General features: G+C 40.9%; 1 protein-coding gene across 4 annotated transcripts in view; it reads left to right on the forward strand.

Annotated features, from left to right (window-relative positions):
- Positions 1-18268, forward strand: part of OPRM1 (opioid receptor, mu 1) — a 54359-nt gene that overhangs the window by 25984 nt on the left and 10107 nt on the right. The window contains exons 2-4 of one of the 4 annotated variants that reach the window (XR_001145172.1): positions 5500-5852; positions 6868-7388; positions 9821-10028. Coding sequence is in view for 3 of the 4 variants with exons in the window: in XM_012721550.1 (XP_012577004.1) it covers positions 5500-5852; positions 6868-7388; positions 9821-9964 (1018 nt within the window). In the remaining variant the exon portion in view is untranslated. Of the gene's footprint in view, positions 1-5499; positions 5853-6867; positions 8390-9820; positions 10951-18268 lie in introns of those variants that run through there. The other 3 variants (XM_012721550.1, XM_004673945.2, XM_012721555.1) reach the window with 3 other exon arrangements.

An 18268-nucleotide genomic window follows, 5' to 3' on the forward strand; every position in this document is an offset into this window, starting at 1 on the left:
CGTCCTTAGGGTAGACATGAAGAACACGAAATCTTCATACACTGTTGGTGGGAATGTGGGGTGGTCCAGCTCCTGTGGAAACAGTATGGAGTTTTCTCAAAATAATTGAAAACAGATCTACCGTATGACCCCAAAATCATATAATCTTATAAACTCCTTTCATATCTTGCTTCTCATCATTTCATGACCTTCTGAGACCAAAGTTCTTTTCAATGTAACAACAAATTGACCAGTCAGAAAGAAATATTCCCTCTGCACTCTTATTTCAAAAGTTTCTGGTTTCTTTAAAAACTGTTGTAAGGAACATACATACACAACTAATGCATATTCCCCCTATAATTAATCCTATTCCCAAAGCCTTTACAAAGCTCCTCTGGGTTTAACTTCTATAAGCCCTCTCTGTCTTCTCTTCTGGGGCAAAGAAGCAGGCAACTGGCACATCCTCTCTGCCTCTGTTGTTAGTTCAGTGTGGTGAAAAGATAATTTAATTATATTTTTAGTTCTTTTAACTTTTGCTCATGCTTTCCTATTTTAATTGTACTGAGTGATTACTTATGCAATATCATCAGCAAAAATACATATGAAACCGGCCCTCCCTGGTGGCGCAGTGGGTTAAAGCACAGCACTAAGAAGTCAAAGCCACTTCCGCATGAGTTCGATCCCCGCCTGCCCCGGAGGTGACCACATGGCGTGGCAGACCTCTCCTGACCCGCCCGCTGCTCCCCTCAGCAGTGTACTTCGTTGATCTGCCTGTTCTTCTCCCCACTCTGTCTCTGGTGAATCCTCTCACCCTCCACATCTCTGGCCTGTACCCCAGTTCTGTGTGAATAAATAAATAAATCTTTAAAAAAAATACATATGAAACCTTGTATTTGTTTTATTAAATGTAATAGATGATTTTGGTGACTTTGCCCTCTAAAATTAATAATCTGTAGCATATGCTTCATCAAGAATTTTTTAATAATGATATTGGTAGAATTGTTCTGCCACATTTTTAAGTTATTTTCTTTTTTGTGTGTGCCTTCAATACTAAAGAAATACCAGAGATAAACCATTATTTGAAGCTATAGATAAAGCATACTTGATTATTTTTGATTTTCAAAATTCTCAGATCTTAAAATAGAAAGAATGGAAATTTCCTTTTCTCTTACAACTCCCAAATTTGAAAGCTAAGGTAATTCTCAGTTCTAAAAACCAGTTTTTAGTATAAAAATGAAATGTTGCTAGCTATGAACCAGAAAGCACTAGCTCTGAGGTAGATGTTCTGAAGCTGGTTTTGAAGTCATTTGGTCTAAAGAGATGAATAATCTATATGTTTTTCAGCAAAAATCTGAAGGCACAGATAGAATACTTTGTCCAACTCCAGTTGTTTAAATACAGCAGAGGATGTAGCAGAGCAATATTTTTTCCATAATACACAAACATTTTTACAGTGTTCATAAATCAAGGAAACAAAATAGATTTTTACATAAATGACTGGTGAGATAAATAGCATTCATGCCCTGCAGTAAAATTTTCAGAATCAAATAAAGAAGGAAATAAGCACTTCTTAAAAAAGCATAATTAATCCAAAAATGCCAGTTCTTGCCCACGATGAAAGAATCTCTCTTTTTGTTTCCTTTGCTCTGGCCAGAGACAGGGCACAGGGAGACGTGGCCAGTTGCTCCCCTTCCTTCCTTTCTAATTCCAGAAGGAGGATTTGAGGAGCCTTGTGAAAACCATAAAGTAAAGTAAGAGAACTGAGAGAGAAGACAGGTTAATAGGAAACCAAAGGAGAATAAAATGGTGAGATTCACAGGAGTTAGTGCAATAGAAATGCATTTGATTTTAGAGGCCAGAGAAACGTTCAACCCAAGAGGTTGTGAGGGTGAGCAGGAGAGTGGAGACAAAGGAACCACCAGCCCCTTCACCTCCGGAGGAGGCTCCTCTGTGTTTAACTTCCTGTCAGCCCTCTCTGTCTTCTCTTCTGGGGCAAATGAGCAAGCAACCGGTACATCCTCTCTGCCATTTTTCAAAGGTCTGAGGTCACACAGCTCTTCTTTTTTTCTTCTTCTTCTTGTTGTTGGTTTATTTATTTATTTATTTATATGGTGTGTGGGAGGGGTTAATATAAACTAATTGGAAATTTGGTCACTGATCACACAAAACCACTTTGAAATCAATGTAAATGGAACTTTTTAGACAATTTTATAGCAAAGTAAAATTCAAAATCAAAGAAAATAACTGATTTATGGTCTCTTTCTATGTAAATACATAGTGAAGAATGTCATCTCTGCTTTGGGTTTTGGGTTTCATTAGTTTAGAACTCTGTTTCTGTCTGTCTGTCTGCCTGCCATTTCTCAACAATCGCTAGTTACCAAAACATCATTGATTTCGATCAATGTATACTAGGAGAAGCATGTTTTCCCAGTGGGCTTTGCAAGTCTCTCATTGTTGTGGCTGTTTTACTTTAGTTTTGAGTTAATTCTTGAGTTGTGTTAAGCCTATCTTGGACCAAGAATAAATTAAGCCAAGGAGCTCATAACAGGGACAAGCATATCCTAGAAGCCAGCTCTTTTTACAGTGTTTTTCACACTGCTTGCTGTCTTTTTCAGGAGCTCACAGTGGAATCTATTGGAATGCACAGAAAACGTTTGACCCTTTTTCTTGGGTTGATTTTCTGTCCTTTTTTATTTTTACCAAATGGAGTGTTTCTTCCTTCTGCTACTATTTGCAAAAAAAAGATATTTAATTCAGTAAGGATTCATTGAGTCTCTTTTTTATTTCAGCACTTTACGTATTCTGCCATGACTTTTATGTCCACTTACCCTCACATAAAGGCACATTTTCAATGCAGAAAAAGATCTCCAGAATGTCATCTTTTAATACCGTTGTTGAATAAGTCCACTGAAATTAAGGCATTTGTCCTACATTTTAGTTTATTGAGATGAAGACAGTGATCACAGGGATACCTCTTTGAACTTCTCCTTTATTTTCCATTCCATTTTGATATCTCAGGCAGGTAAGTGTGTGTGTGTGTGTGTGTGAGAGAGAGAGAGAGAGAGAGAGAGAGACAGACAGACAGACAGACAGACAGACAGACAGACAGACACGTTGTTCTAAAGTAATGAAAACCAAAACCCCCAAATTTGTCTTTGGAGCCAAAGACAAACAGGAATTCTTTTATAATAATAGAAGGGAAGGACTTTGTAAACCAAAGTTCTGTGTGGAACACAAAAGGCCAGGATAAGCAGCCAGTGAAATGAGGCCCATAATGGCACTTCCCAACACAGTGTCTGGAAATTCCATAAACTCACTCATCTGGGGCAAGGACTGAAGGCCCTAGAAGAATATAATTTTTTAAAGAAATAGTTGAACGGCAATTCGTTTGGATTCGTATAGGCTGTGAGTCAGTCACCCAGAACAAATTTAGAGAAATGCATACTAGGAAAATTTCAGCGAGATAGTTAGAAAGAAAAGAAATAGGATGTCCCTCCCTGGTGATGCAAAGGGTTAAAGTGCAGCACTAGGAAGCAATCGGCAGCCACTTCAGCAAGAGTTCGATCCCCAGCCAGGGAGGTGACCCACATAGCGCAGCAGACCCCTCCTTTCTCCCCGCTGCTCCCCTCAGCAGTGTACTTCGTAGATCAGCCTGTTCTGCTCCCGCTCTGTCTCTGGTCACTGTCCCTACCCCTCTGACTTGAACCCCAGTTCTGTATGCAGAGATAAATAAATCTTTAAAAAGGAAAGAAAAAAAAAAGAAATAAGGAGGGTCACTGCTAGAGGAAAAGATCAAGGCCATGGGCACTGTGGGACCAGACAGTGACAGCAAGACACAGCGAGTGCAGGGGAAACACCCTGAGGACACACCGCTTGTCCCTCCAGTTCCCAACACCACTGAATTTGATGAAGCACAGTAAGAAGAGGCAGAAAGGATGGGAAGAGGATTGGGTGCTGCCTTCAGGAGGTCTCCCGACCCGCTCAGGCAAACTGGACATCAAAGACAGCCTGCTCCTTGTCATGGTTTCAGATCCAGGTCTCTGCCTAAAGCACGTGTGGCTGACTGTTCACCCAGCTTCTGGGACAACACCCACATCAGCATAGAACAGGACAAAAAGCTCATGCTGGCTTGCTATTCCTGCAGATCACAGCGTCCCTGCAGAGAAAGCCTTTGGAGATGTGCTAGAGGCAATTAGAATTCCCAACCCTTCAGTCTGGTATAATTCTCTTTCATGTATTTAGGAAATTGCTGAATCCCCTTTCACATGTTGCTGTGATTCAAACTGTGAGTAATACGGATAAGAATACTGGCTATCTTTGGAAGTGTTTTTGGATAAATTGAGAAAAATTAAATTACAGCATTGTTCCTGTAAAATGCCAATTGAAATAGCTTTTAGAGAAATTCATTTCTCTTTTCATGATGTAGGACTCTAACCTAATTTGGTTCCACAAACATCTCATTCTAGAGGAGGAAATGAAATTTTTTAACTGAAATAAGCATACATCAATAAGAACCTAGTGCTAAGATGAGCCTCAAGAAAAGGTTAGAATTATGATGAATCATAAAACTCACAGCAAAGAACCTGATTATTTAACAGAAAACACTCTATTTAAGATAAGATGTGAAATGCAAGGTCAGCTGGGGAGCAAAGTGACTACTAACACTGAGCATGCCTTTGGCTCACACAGATGTATAATCAGTGTCGTAGTAAGCACCCCTTTTCTTTCTACCTTTTGGAATAAACAAATAAACTCCTTATAAATATCATCAAAAATTATATACTATTCTATATTATACAACATACACATATATTGCATGATATAACAGCATGTATATGTACATCAGTGTAATGTTATATATATATATGTATATATATATATATAAAAGACAGCGCATGTGAACATGTATTTATATGTATATAATCCCTCATATATTTAGCACTAACATGAATTGTCATTCAGTTCTGGATCCTGGCTGAGAGTTCCCTGTGTCTGTGATGCCAATCACAGTGACCAGTGCCTAAAACATAAAGTAAATCATTATGGCAGCTATTATTATAACCATGTTTCAGATAAAACTTACAGGTAGAGAAATTGGGAAAATATAAGGCATAACTGTATGATTGTAAATAGCCAATTTGCATCTCCCTGGTGGCCTAAGGGCTAAGTCTCAGCACTATTACCACTATGGCCTGAGTTCGATCCCTGAGATGACCCATATGGCAGAGCAGACCTCTCCTGTCCTGCCCACTGCTCTCCTCAGCAGTGTACTTCAGTCAATCCACCTGTTCTGCTCCCCACTCTGTCTGTGATGAAACTCCTCAACCCCCAACCTCTGAACCTCTGGCCTACACCCCAGTTCTCCTACATAAGAAAGCCAGTCTAATTCTAGATTTCTACCATAGCTAATCGCAAATGTTTCCCAATCATGTCTTCTTCTTTTTTTTTAATAAAAATGTATCTGTGTTTCACACGGGAAACTTTTTCTGAATCTGTCATTATCTTCCTTTCATCTCCTAGATACACCAAGATGAAGACTGCCACCAATATCTATATTTTCAATCTTGCTCTGGCAGATGCCCTAGCGACCAGTACCCTGCCCTTTCAGAGTGTCAATTACCTGATGGGAACATGGCCCTTTGGAACCATCCTCTGCAAGATTGTGATCTCCATTGATTACTACAATATGTTCACCAGCATATTCACCCTCTGCACCATGAGTGTCGACCGCTACATCGCAGTCTGCCATCCCGTCAAGGCTCTGGACTTCCGCACGCCCCGCAATGCCAAACTTGTCAATATCTGCAACTGGATCCTCTCGTCAGCCATTGGTCTGCCTGTAATGTTCATGGCAACAACAAAGTACAGGCATGGTGAGTAATGTTGCAAGTCCAAGGGGTGAAGAGTCGTAGATCAAGGAGAATTTATGGAGTGGCCCTATCTGTTCCTCAAGTTGTAATTTTAATGATTCTTTCCAAAGAAATAGTTATGAATATCTTCAATTAGGACTTTTTCTATAATTATAAGACAGCTAAATACTTTAACGAGAATATAATCTATGGGCTCCTGATTTCTCTGCACTGACTTCATCAAAATGACGGGGAAATAAGAACACAGTAATTAGAGTTCAAACCCAAAAGGCATGAAGTAGAAGCTTGTTTTAAAATGTTAAATGACAAATTTATCTTTTTAGACCTCATATCAGAATGATGAATCACCCATCAGCAAGTGGAGTGAAAACACCCATTAGCTGTAATCTCCTATAAACTTTGACAGTGGTTGCATTTTTTTATACCAATATAGAGCCCTCAGATGATCTACCTCATGGTGGGAGGCCCAGTTGCTGGCTTAATGAAGGCTTAATTTGATCAAAGTATATAGAAAAATTATAATTTTAGGGGGAAAAAAAGCCTAGAAAATAGTACTCCCTGAAAATCAACAGAGAGCTGAGTTTCTCCTACGATTTATTTAAATCTTCCTTTGCTGGTTTGCATAATAGCCTTACCTTAGCTCTGGCCAAGACTATAAATTAGTGAAAAAAATGGGAATAAGAATGCACAGTGGGCCCTCCCTGGTGGCGCAGTGGGTTAAAGCACAGCACTAAGAAGCTGAAACCACTTTCGCATGAGTTCGATCCCCGCCTGCCCCTGAGGTGACCACATGGCGTGGCAGACCTCTCCTGACCCGCCCGCTGCTCCTCTCAGCAGTGTACTTCGTCCATCTGCCTGTTCTGCTCCCCGCTCTGTCTCTGGTGAATCCTCTCACCCTCCGCATCTCTGACCTGTACCCTAGTTCTGTATGAATAAATAAATAAATCTTTAAAAAAAAATACACAGTGATAGAAGTCAAAGTCGCTGCTAATTCTTCCTTCTCCTCCTTTCCTTCTAGGTTCCATAGATTGCACACTAACATTCTCCCATCCCACTTGGTACTGGGAAAATCTGCTGAAGATCTGTGTTTTCATCTTTGCCTTCATCATGCCTGTCCTCATCATCACCGTGTGCTACGGACTGATGATTTTACGTCTCAAGAGCGTCCGGATGCTCTCTGGCTCCAAAGAAAAGGACAGGAACCTGAGGCGGATCACCCGGATGGTGCTGGTAGTGGTGGCAGTGTTCATTGTCTGCTGGACACCCATTCACATCTATGTCATCATCAAAGCCTTGATCACCATCCCAGAAACTACTTTCCAGACTGTCTCCTGGCACTTCTGCATTGCTCTGGGCTACACAAACAGCTGCCTGAACCCAGTGCTTTATGCATTTCTGGATGAAAACTTCAAACGATGCTTCAGAGAGTTCTGTATCCCAACTTCGTCCACCATTGAGCAACAAAACTCCACTCGAATTCGCCAGAACACGAGAGACCACCCCTCCACGGCCAATACGGTGGACAGGACAAACCATCAGGTATGCAGCTTCCAGAACGAGGTAGACCTACCGGGAATGATGTGACATGATAGGACGTGTAGTGACAGTGTTGTCAGATAGCATGAAGGAGGGAGGAGTCACACTGGGGCCCTCCTCTTAGCAGGGGAGCTTCATTTTATAACCTGAGCTTTATATACATATGCACATATGCGTTTAGATAGAGAAAGATGCCAAAGAGAAAGCATAAAGTTGCTAGAAATCACCATTTTGTCTTCTGTGCAAGATCAGTAATTAGCATATTGTGGAAGACACTCTGTTTCTTCTCATTTTCCCCAGCAATGATATTTCATGCATCTCACTCCAATATCCCTGTTACCCTCCAAAGCTCTGTTTCTGTGGTTTAAAAGAAAAGGACATCACTTAGCCCAATGTGGTGGGTACAAAATGTTCCCAGCAAATCAGGGTTACAACAAAGGAGAATGGAGAAAAACAGCGAGTTCTAGCTCTGTTAAGCTATTTCTTTGTACATTTTTACACTTGGATTCTACGTGTCATTCAAAGATAAACCCCAATTAGATGTTAATTTAGTTTTAATTAACTATTAGAACTGAGTCGGCTTCATACCAGCCCTCAGACTTGTTGGGATTAATATTATGAGAAGTGACATTATTGAAAGTTGTATTCTATGTGCAGAAGAGTGCCTACTCGGAGGAGTACCACACAAAATTATACACATGAGAAATCTAGAAGGAGCAAGAAGAAAAACCTGTGTCTAAGTTAATGTGACGTTGTTGAGCCACTAGTTCGCGAATTTGGAGTCAAGTCCATAAAGCAATTGAGACGTATCACTTAATGATTCACATTAATTTAAGTAAACTTTCTATTTCAAATAACAGTGCCAGCACTAAAAAGAAATCCATAACTTGTATAATTTTATACCACAGAACTCAAATTCAAGTTTCCTGTGAAGTAAACTCTTGAGCTATAACCCCAGATAAAGTTCCTCCAGACAGGGAACAGGATTATGGGGACAGAGGCCTGGAATCTGAGGAGATCCTGGCCACAGCAGAATTCAGCTGCTTTCTCTCTAGTTCTTTGTCCCCTCAGCCCACCTCTCTGTCCTCACTACCACCACCCATCCCAGACCAGGCTCTCTTCTAATTGACCAATGGGCCTCTGGAATCGGGCCCAGATAGATCTGCCTAGAGGGGCATCCATCCTCACACCTGAGACAAGAGGCCATGCTAAAGGACCCCAAAAGAGTATGGTAATGGTGGCAGACCCTCTTCAGCCAAAGGGAGGTGATTAATCTCACTTTTAATTCCTTTCAGAAATAAAAACCAGAAAGAAATGGTTTTCTGTTGTTGTTGATGAAAGAAGTGCTTTTTGTTGTTGAAAAATGTTACTCTACTTCCCCCCCTCTATTGTCTTCCACATCAAGACCTCTAAACGTACTCCTTTGACTAAACAGCCTCCTTCTCAGCAGCTATCAAAATCTTGTGAGTAACTTTAAGAGGCTAGTGATGTAAATTGATTTTTCTCCAACCTGAGAACAATATTTCAAGAGTGCAAGTTAAAACTCTCAGCCAGAAACTAAGGTCAAAGTATTTTTCACTAGAGCAGAATATTTCCACTGGAGCAAAGTGATGGTCATTATAAAGTGTGGCTCCTCTTTCCATGCCTCCCCAAGCCTCCGCTCTCCTTAAAAGCTTAGGCTGTGGCTGTTGGAAATGAGTCCTGGACCTCCTGATCCCCTAAGGCTCCCTGCAGAAGTAGCTCTGACCTGTTTGGAGGGGCCCTTTTCACTAGTGCAGCTGAATGAGTTTCCTTTAGTTGCTTCAACACTGCCCTTACTTAACTCCCTTCCAAACCCACATTTTCACATTGTGTGGTTCTTGCACAGTCAGAGAGTGGAGAAAGGACACTAATTGGGAAACTCTGTTCTAAGTAACTAAAAGGTTTGCTTTAAAAAGACATCCAATTAGGACTCCTCTTCTTTGCTGCTTCTATGAAGCCACATCAGTGTCAGATAACAACAGAAACACATTAGCTCTGGGCTTGGCTATGTTCCCAAAATGCCCAGCTGGGAGAGCTGGACAGAGAAGAGCAGCTGCCAGGAAACGAGGAAAAGACACTCCAACATATTTGAAAATTAAGATAAATCAAAGACCTCCCTCAGTAATGTCCACCGATGTGCCATTCCGTGGAGAAAGGAGACCACACAGACACATCAGGCTCAGTCCTAGGTCTGTGGTGTTTGTTTCCATCATACATCAGAATAATAACCTTATTTGAAGGAAAATCGGAAATGTCATGGCTATGTCTATAGACAGCATTGATTAGCTGTACAACTTCAGTATCTGGCAAGGAGCTTTTAAATTTTTTACATCATGAGCCATGATGTTAGAAACAAAGCTACTTGGATTTACATTGCCTTTTTAACTGATTGTTTGAACTTTGTATTGTTGTAGATGTGTATGTCCTGCCTGTGTATTTATATTTTCTCCAAGAAATATATTCTACTATTTGTGTCACACCTCAAGCACATTAGTCAACTTCATATTCTACAGATCAGAGATCCAATATCAAACCTTCCCAGGGTGTCTGTATTCTGACAGCCGTACACTGAGACCATGTCCACACAGCGAAAAGTGAAGTGGAGAGTTGGCAGTTTTCAAGGTAATTTGCTAAGCCATGTGAGAAAATGCTGTGCCCATCATAAACATTGAGTCATCCTTACATGGTGAAGGTCTACTCAGTTGACATCTGTTGCAAAGCAAATCATTCCAAAGTTTAGAGACCAAGAGCAACCCTTTGGTTAATAGTTTGTGATTGCATAGTTCGTAAATAAATCCATAATTTATTAGAACTGGGCTGGCTGGGCTGGGCAGGTGGTTCAGTCTTGGTTAAGCACACTCTGTGGTCAACTGTAGCTGCCAAGTCACCCATCAGTTGATGATCTAGGGTGACCCCAGTAAGCAAGAGAGTATCCACATGCACCATGTTGCCCCAGACCCCAGATTCAAGGAAGGGAAGAGACTGCACCTGTCGGGGTCAGGATATGTAGTCACGTTGCCAAGGAGTGTGTCTCTAATGGGGGAGTCATTGTGGCCACTTGTGCTTACCACCTAAGAGCAGGCACAAGTGGCATGGGATGGGGAGCTGCAGGCTTCTGAGGCATGAAGCACATCTTGCTCATTCCTATACTCCCGGCATCTGCCCAGAACTGTGACTGATTCATTCAGCAGAACTCAGAAGCGGTCTGCTGGATGAATGAGTGATCAATGGACTCTTGGCATTCAGGAAATTCAGAGGGTGGCAAGAATGAACCCTCTCCTGTGTAACCGACCAGCAACCTCAGTCACAACCTAGCACTGACATTATTTCAGGTTCACCCTTCTGTAACAGGGAAATATTCCCCAGACAGTCTTCCTTTTCACATCTTCAGTCTCTTACCTCTGTTCAAGATCCATGCCTTTCCAAAAAATGTCACTTTTGTCAAAAAGATTGACATGTGTGTTTGTCCTCTACTTTTATTTATTTATTTATTTATTTAATACTCTTGAATGAGGAAGCCAAAGGCTGGTGTTAGTGCCCTCAACAGCCATTGCCCAGAATAAATATGAAAAAATAAATAAATAAACGACGTCATGTTCTTTTGTGCATTCCAGGGCTCAGCCTGCTGCTCCAGCTGTATGCCCCATGCCTGATTTATGTTCTGCTTGTGATCTTTATGGCTTCTTGATTTGTATTAGGTAACTTGGGAAGAAGCACTCATTTTCCATCTGTTCACAGTGCAATTTAATTCCTCTGTATTAAACAGAGAACTCCACTTTGCTTCTGAACCTCCCCACCACCACCACAACCAGCACCATTGACCCAGATCAAGCCAGGCCCCACTAAGACATGAGATGCTGGCTGCCATTAACCTGTCTTCATTGCTTGGCTTCTACCCTGGTTGCATGCTATCCTGAATTTCCTTGTTTTGACACATACATGTATATTTTAAAACACTTAACCTTCTTTGGGAAAAAAGAAGACTCAGTTGAATCAACGGGATTATTATTTAAGCATTTGTATTAACTATAGCCCTATTAACAATGCTATATTACAATTTCAAGACTGTGGAGATTAACAAGTGCTGTCATTCGCATTACCAAACTACCTCCTTATCACAATCTAATGGGTAACTATGAAAAAGTAAGTGCTTAGGGAGGTTCTATGATTAGGCAAGATCAAACAAGACTCTGAGCCCAGACAAACACCAGGCTTCTGAGATTGATGTGAAGCTTTGCTCTGCTTTTCCACACATCACTACTTTGCACCCAAATGTTACCGGATAGTCTCAGCCAGAGATTCTCAAGCTTTCCTAAGAGCTTCAGAAAATGTAAGCTCTACTTCATTCTGGTTCACTGGGTCAAGGCCAAAGTAGTCAAGGTGGAATCCAAGAATATGCATTTCTAATGAGACGCAACTGAAAACTCGGATTTAAACTAGTTGCATCCAAACACTATCAAATTTACTATGTTGTCTAAACTCAATGATCATTTCAACCAAGCAGTTAATATGATTTTTCTCACCAAATAAAATCTTGTATTTAGCAAAATAACACAGTTATCCTTGGAAAAAGTTTCACCTTTTTAATAGCTTAATAAGATTTAGAGGACAAAATAATGTTACAGTGTTAAAGCTAACTGCATTTTAATCTCATGCTAACTCCTTATTAATGAAGCAAGTCCTTTCTTAAACCCTTTCATTACCAATTTTAAAGCATTTTCTTGACCATTCAATCAAATAGAAACTCAAGAAATTAGGAGATTATTTGCATTTGTATTAAGAAAACCATATGATCCCCCAGCTAAACTAAAAGCAGAAGTCTAATTTTTAAAATCAACCTCATTACTCTCAAAAGCTGGATCAGAATTTTTTTTTGTAAGACATCTGTGGAAAGCTAATTTGAAAAGGAAAAGCAATTCAATTCCATGACAAAAGCCCCAAATGAGAAGAGCTCCCCATTCACAGAGCTGACCATGTTAATGCATATTTTGGGAATGAAAGCAAATGACTATTCTTCCAATTCAGTGGTTTAAAAGATGGTCCCAGGTGTGAGTATGAGTGTGACTGTGACTGTATGTGACTGTGAGTGTGACTGTGACTGTGACTGTGACCCTCACAGTCATCCAGGGCAATGATAATATTGTTTAATTGGAATTATGCTATGCCCAGAAACTTTTGACTGTGAATGCCATTAATAAGTTATTGAGCAACTCGTGTCCCATCTAGCTTAGGTAGATCAGCAATGTAAGGATTATTCTTTCTACTGTGGAGGAAACCAATATTAAAGGAATTCATTCCCCCGATGTCATAATTAAAAGGTGGTGCTGAGCAATGAATCCAGTGAAATGAGATCTTGCAGCCCAGCCTCTTAAGGCTACTCTTCTTGATAGTGACCTATCCCAGTAAATCTTAGCATTTATATGCCAACAGTTTGAAAGACTTAAAGTTTTTATATAGGTTTGTGGAGATTATTCATATTGTACTCACATTTTTGCATGTAAACATTGAAATAGATTGGTGACTAGCATGGGGAATTAGAAATTCAATAACGAGGATGTTTGTTACCATCATATGAGCTCCCATTATTTGAACTAAAATTTTTGTCATCATTAAAGTCACGTAGACTTTTCTGAATGATAGTCGTTGCTTATCGACATGAAAATTTTTCACTCATGTCGGAGAGGTTCACTGTGAATTATCCTTTGTGACTGCGACTGCAGTCAGGGCTTTTCTACTGGAGAAGGCAGCTCCTCCATGGGTGGTGGTCTGGAGTGCCAGGACAGGGAGCCAGGTGGGTGCCCCACTGTCTCACTGTACCTGTGCCAGTTAGAGAGCAAGCCCCTTCATCTTACAAGATTTGTTTCGCAACACTCACATAAGTGGGATGAACCAAAAGATAATTTGGAATAAAGCACAGCACCGTGAATGTTGAAAGACTCATGAACTAGCTAGAGTTCTTCCCTGCTGAATATTCTGAATTTTTAGAAGAGAGAGTTCTTTTTTTAATGATAATTTTTTTAATTTTTAAAGATTTTGAATTTATTTATGTATGCCTACAAGAATTGGGGTACAAACCAGAGATGCTGGAGGTGAGAGGAGTCACCATAGACAAAGTGGGGAACAAAACAGGCAGATCTACTGAGATACACTGCTGAGGGGAGCAGCGGGTGAGACAGGAGAGGTCTGCTGTGCCTTGTGGGTCACCTCCCTGGCCGGGGATTGAATTCATGCTGCAGTGGCTGCAGATGGCTTCATAGTGCTGTGTTTTAACACACTGTGCCACCAGGGAGGGCCCAGAGGCATGAGATCTAAAGATGGAATGAATCCATCCAATTACTGTAGCATATCTGGTGCTTGCTTTTCCAACTAGTATGGCTAATAAATCTTAGTAACATATTTTTCCTTAAAAAAAAAAAAAACTAACTAAAAATGAAATGTCAATTATATGGCTGATCTTAAGTGGTAAATTGATATTGCTATTTGAAAGCCATTCACCGTGAAAAGACAAACAAAAAAGTTCACCATGAAAAAGTTCTCACACTGAGATTTAGTGTTTTATAACGTGGATCTCCATTTGCTATCTTGTTGTTCTCTTTCAACTTTCTACACTTCTAGTCTTACTTCTAAATTTAAAACTAGTCATTAGCTTTTCAATGCCATTCTGGGTTCTGTCTCCTTTGATAGGTTATAATAAATATTTACAGATTGCTACAATTTTGCAGTAATACCAAATTATTTGTGAGAACTACAGATTTCTAGAATAAAATCTTTACCTATCATTTCCTTGAAAATCAAGAATGTAGAGCAATAACTTTTGTCAGCATTCCCCCTTCTGTTCAGGAATATATTTCTTTTATAGCAAAATTCCTGGCTTGGGAATGAATAGAAATTTCTCATGGTGAAAATATATATATATTGGAACCATATTGTTTATGACTTATGCCATAAAATATCACATATGTGCTGTTGAGCAAAAATAAGTCTAGAAACAGTATTCACTTTGTGTCTCTAAGTTCTTCTCCAAGTATACTTTTTTCAGAATACAAATGGTTTTCCTAGTATGTATCCAAAAGATTGTAATTCCAGTTCTTGAGACTCCATGTGAGTTTGCCTACCTGCATTGCCACGGGTCTGGCATAAATTTGCTCCATATAATTGTTGAATATCAAATAAATAAATAGAATTTCAAGTTTCACTACAGTGTTTACAACGGATGTCCAGAAGATGACGAATGTTACCCCCATCCAAGTACTAACCAGGCCCAACCCTGCTTAGCTTCCAAGATCAGGTGCACTCAGGAGCTTTCTGTAGTATGGCCGTAGACGACTAATATTACTAATCTACTTAAGTGACTCATTCAGGCTTCAATCTTTTCTATTTTTTAACTTTTTAATATTTTCATTGAATAATTTTGTTTTACATCAATGTTTCCTTCATGGAATGTGACCCCCCCTTCAGGCACTGGCCATAGTTCACCCACCACCAAAGAATCCATATCCCACCACCATCTCCCCTTTTGCTCCCCGATTTTATTCTCATTCCTTCTTCTCCCTTTCCTTTTCCCCAAACAACTGAACTACTGGACATTTAAATAAATTTGTAAAACACTGAAATAATGGTACCAAAAAAATCTGAGTACCTAACTGAAGGCATCTCAGCCTTGACACTAATGACATAATCAAACAGGTCCTGCTTTGGGCGGGGAGAGTGGGTTATAGCGGGGTTTAGCAGCATCGTGGGCCTCCACCCTCTCCGTGTAACTGTAACCACCCACACTCTGGTGTGAGCATCTCAGTGTCTCTGGATATTGATAAAATCAGACAAACAAAAGCAGCTGAAATGTGGGGGAGGAGCAATTGAGAACCATGGAGTTAACCCAACAACCAGTGTAACAGCCACCTATGCAACGTCACATCGATGTCCTAAAAATAAGCTTTCTGTTGCACTCTAGCCTGTGGCAGAGTCACAGGTAACAGAAATGAGAGGAAAACACAACTCTAAAAGCTTCTCTGTCAGAGGAAATGATCTTCAGCCTGAGACATTATTAACAAGAATTAAAGGCCACTTAGGGTGATGATGTGAGAGGATGCTGGACACTCTTGACTGAAGTCAAGTCCACTGGTGACCTCGAAATATCAAGAGAACTTGTAACTGGAACACAAATAACCTCAGGAGCAAGGAGGACTGGGAAAAAAGGGGTGAAGAAATGGGTGGGGAAAAAGGGCAGAAGAAATGGAGTCTGGATTTTTTTTTTTTTAAGATTTTTTTATTTGTGCACACAGAACTGGGGTATAGACCAGAGGTGCAAGGATGGTGAGAGGCTTCACCAGAGACAGAGTGGGGAGCAGAACAGGCAGATGGACGAATTACACTGCTGAGGGGAGCAGCAGGTGGGTCAGGAGAGGTCTGCTGCGCCATGTGGGTCACCTCCAGGGTGGGGACCGAACTCATGCTGAAATGCCTTTAGCTTCACAGTGCTGTGCTTTAACCAGCTGGGCCACCAGGGAGGGCCCCGAGTCTGGATTTTTATGAGAACCTTGCTGCAAATGGAAGTCCCACAGAGTGTTTAGATTTGTAACCGATTTGTTTCAAAACCATGATCAGATAATGAAAGTGCATTTTGAGAGCAATTTGAAAGGAAGCAGTACTTCTGAGAAGCAAGTAAGTTCTCTAAGAATTAGTTATGTCAAAACAAATTTTGTTTTCTTAAAGGATTGCTGAACAAGAAAATCAGGTAAACCCAGCTTCAGTGGGGCTTTGAGCAAGAACTTTGGGAGCCCCTTAGTAGTTCCTATAATACCATGTTGAATTACGATCTGATTATAATGATATAGTGATAGGCTCAAAGCATTCACTGTTTACCAACTTAAGAATCCCTACCCCTGGAGGAAAAGCTGAATGCGCCAAAAGACCAACTCTATGAAAAAGTATGCAGGTGTCTGAAATATTAAAAATAAATTTGTCGTATGATCCAGCAATCCTTCTACTCAAAGAATGAGAAAGCACCAGTTTGAAGGGATAGACACCAGCAGAATCGCAATCTGCAATTTTGGGAAGCCACCTAGCACCCAAGGACAGCTGTGGGGATTAAGACTTACCATGTGCCCACAAGGGAATATTACTCAGCTATCAAGAAAACACATGAAGACTTTCCATTTGCAACAAAATGATGGAAATGGTAATTAAGCCCAGCGATGTAAACCAGGAGAGGGGCAAAGCCACATGCTTTCCTTCCTATGTGAATATAGAGGAACAAAACGATCAACAAAACAAACCTTAGAATCTGACTATAAACCTGAGGCTCCCAGACCACAGGAGGCAGGCTGCGGGCAGACGACCAGCGAGCTGGGTGGCGCAGCACGGACCATGTGGAGGACTTTGGTGCTTTGGGGGTGGGGTGAGGTGGCAACAGATCCTGTTTTTCTGAATTGTACAGTGTTGTCAACCGATGTACGTTAAGAAAAACAGATTTGTTTAAAAAGAACCAATCATACAAGGATAGATAAACCTGAAATGAGAATAATTCCTAGAGAAAAACTTTAGTTTGAACGTCCAACTATAAAAGCAGAATGGGAGTGTGAGCAGGTCTAAAATGATGTCAAATAAAAGGTGTCTTCGATTTTTATTTTGTGGATCAGTAATATGATTTGGACATGTCACCTGCTGCTTCTATAGCTCCACCCCGTTAGCAGAGGTCTAGTGTCTAGTTCCCAAGAAATCTCAATCCCACTCTATCTGACAGACACTCTTCAGAAAATAAGTGCATTCTAGTGTGTTTAGAGAGTGTTGCGATAGGAGCTTTGTGGCAGCTTTGCAACAGGAGTGTGGTCAGGGGCAAGTTGCAAGGCCAGACTCTGCGGTTCGAGCGTTTTGTGCTATTTATGGCAAGCAGACAATGGTATGAAGAACAGGGTCCGGAGGGTGGGCTAGGAATGGGGGACACAGTCTTACAAGGGACAGGGAAGGGGACATTGTGAGCATGTGACAAGAGATATTGGCATCAGCAAAGTATCTGATGCTATCACAGGTAGAGTTATCCCGAGACCGCCATGGAGAGAGTCCCATAATCAGGGCAACAGGGACTTACACGAGTCCAGACCTGCCTCATGGGACGAGCTAGACTCTGTAGGTAGCCCAGGAAGGCCCCACCATGATTTGTAGATAGCAAATAAGTCACAGTTGCGGGTGAGTGGCCAGCTCATGGGAGCCCACAAGAGTCGAGCAGCCACTCAGGTGAAATGAATTAAAAATCTTCCCATATGGCAAACGGTTGACATAACTGGTCATCAGGTACTTGAAGGCAAACAGATCAAGCTAGTCGTTTTCATGTATTTAGCTCTACTAATTCCAGCCCGTGGGAGAACGTTTCAGGGAAGCAGCCCATGCACCTAAAGAATGTTCTAAGCTTTGAGCTGTGAGGGTTCATTGCCTTGTTGCCAGAGTTCCAGAATGTTCAAGCCTCACCTTTTGGCTCATGACAGGGGCAGCACACGGAGGCTGGCATCACACTGTGCTGTTTAGCGGAGTCCAGAGAACATTTCAGGTTTCCAAGTGCTAGCCTGTGCTTAGAGAACACTCCTGCAGGGAATTGTTAGCACATGGTCTCTGAGAAGACAGCTCTTTAGATATGTTAGGAAATGCCTATTTTAACACTTTGAATCCTGGGGCAGGGAGTGACACTGTATATTAGGATTTTAAAGACTGAAAAAATACTCTGTGGGTGTGTATCTGTATCTCTATGTATGTCTGCGTATCTGTGTGTCTATCTGTGTGCTCCCGTGTATATATACCTCTGTGTTTGTGTGTATATACTGTGTTTAATTTCACATATATTTTCACATTTAGTGTTTTAAGCCACCGTT

The sequence above is a fragment of the Condylura cristata genome, unplaced genomic scaffold (genome assembly GCF_000260355.1).
Source record: "Condylura cristata isolate star-nosed mole 26May11 unplaced genomic scaffold, ConCri1.0 scaffold00001, whole genome shotgun sequence".
Lineage (NCBI taxonomy): Eukaryota > Metazoa > Chordata > Mammalia > Eulipotyphla > Talpidae > Condylura > Condylura cristata.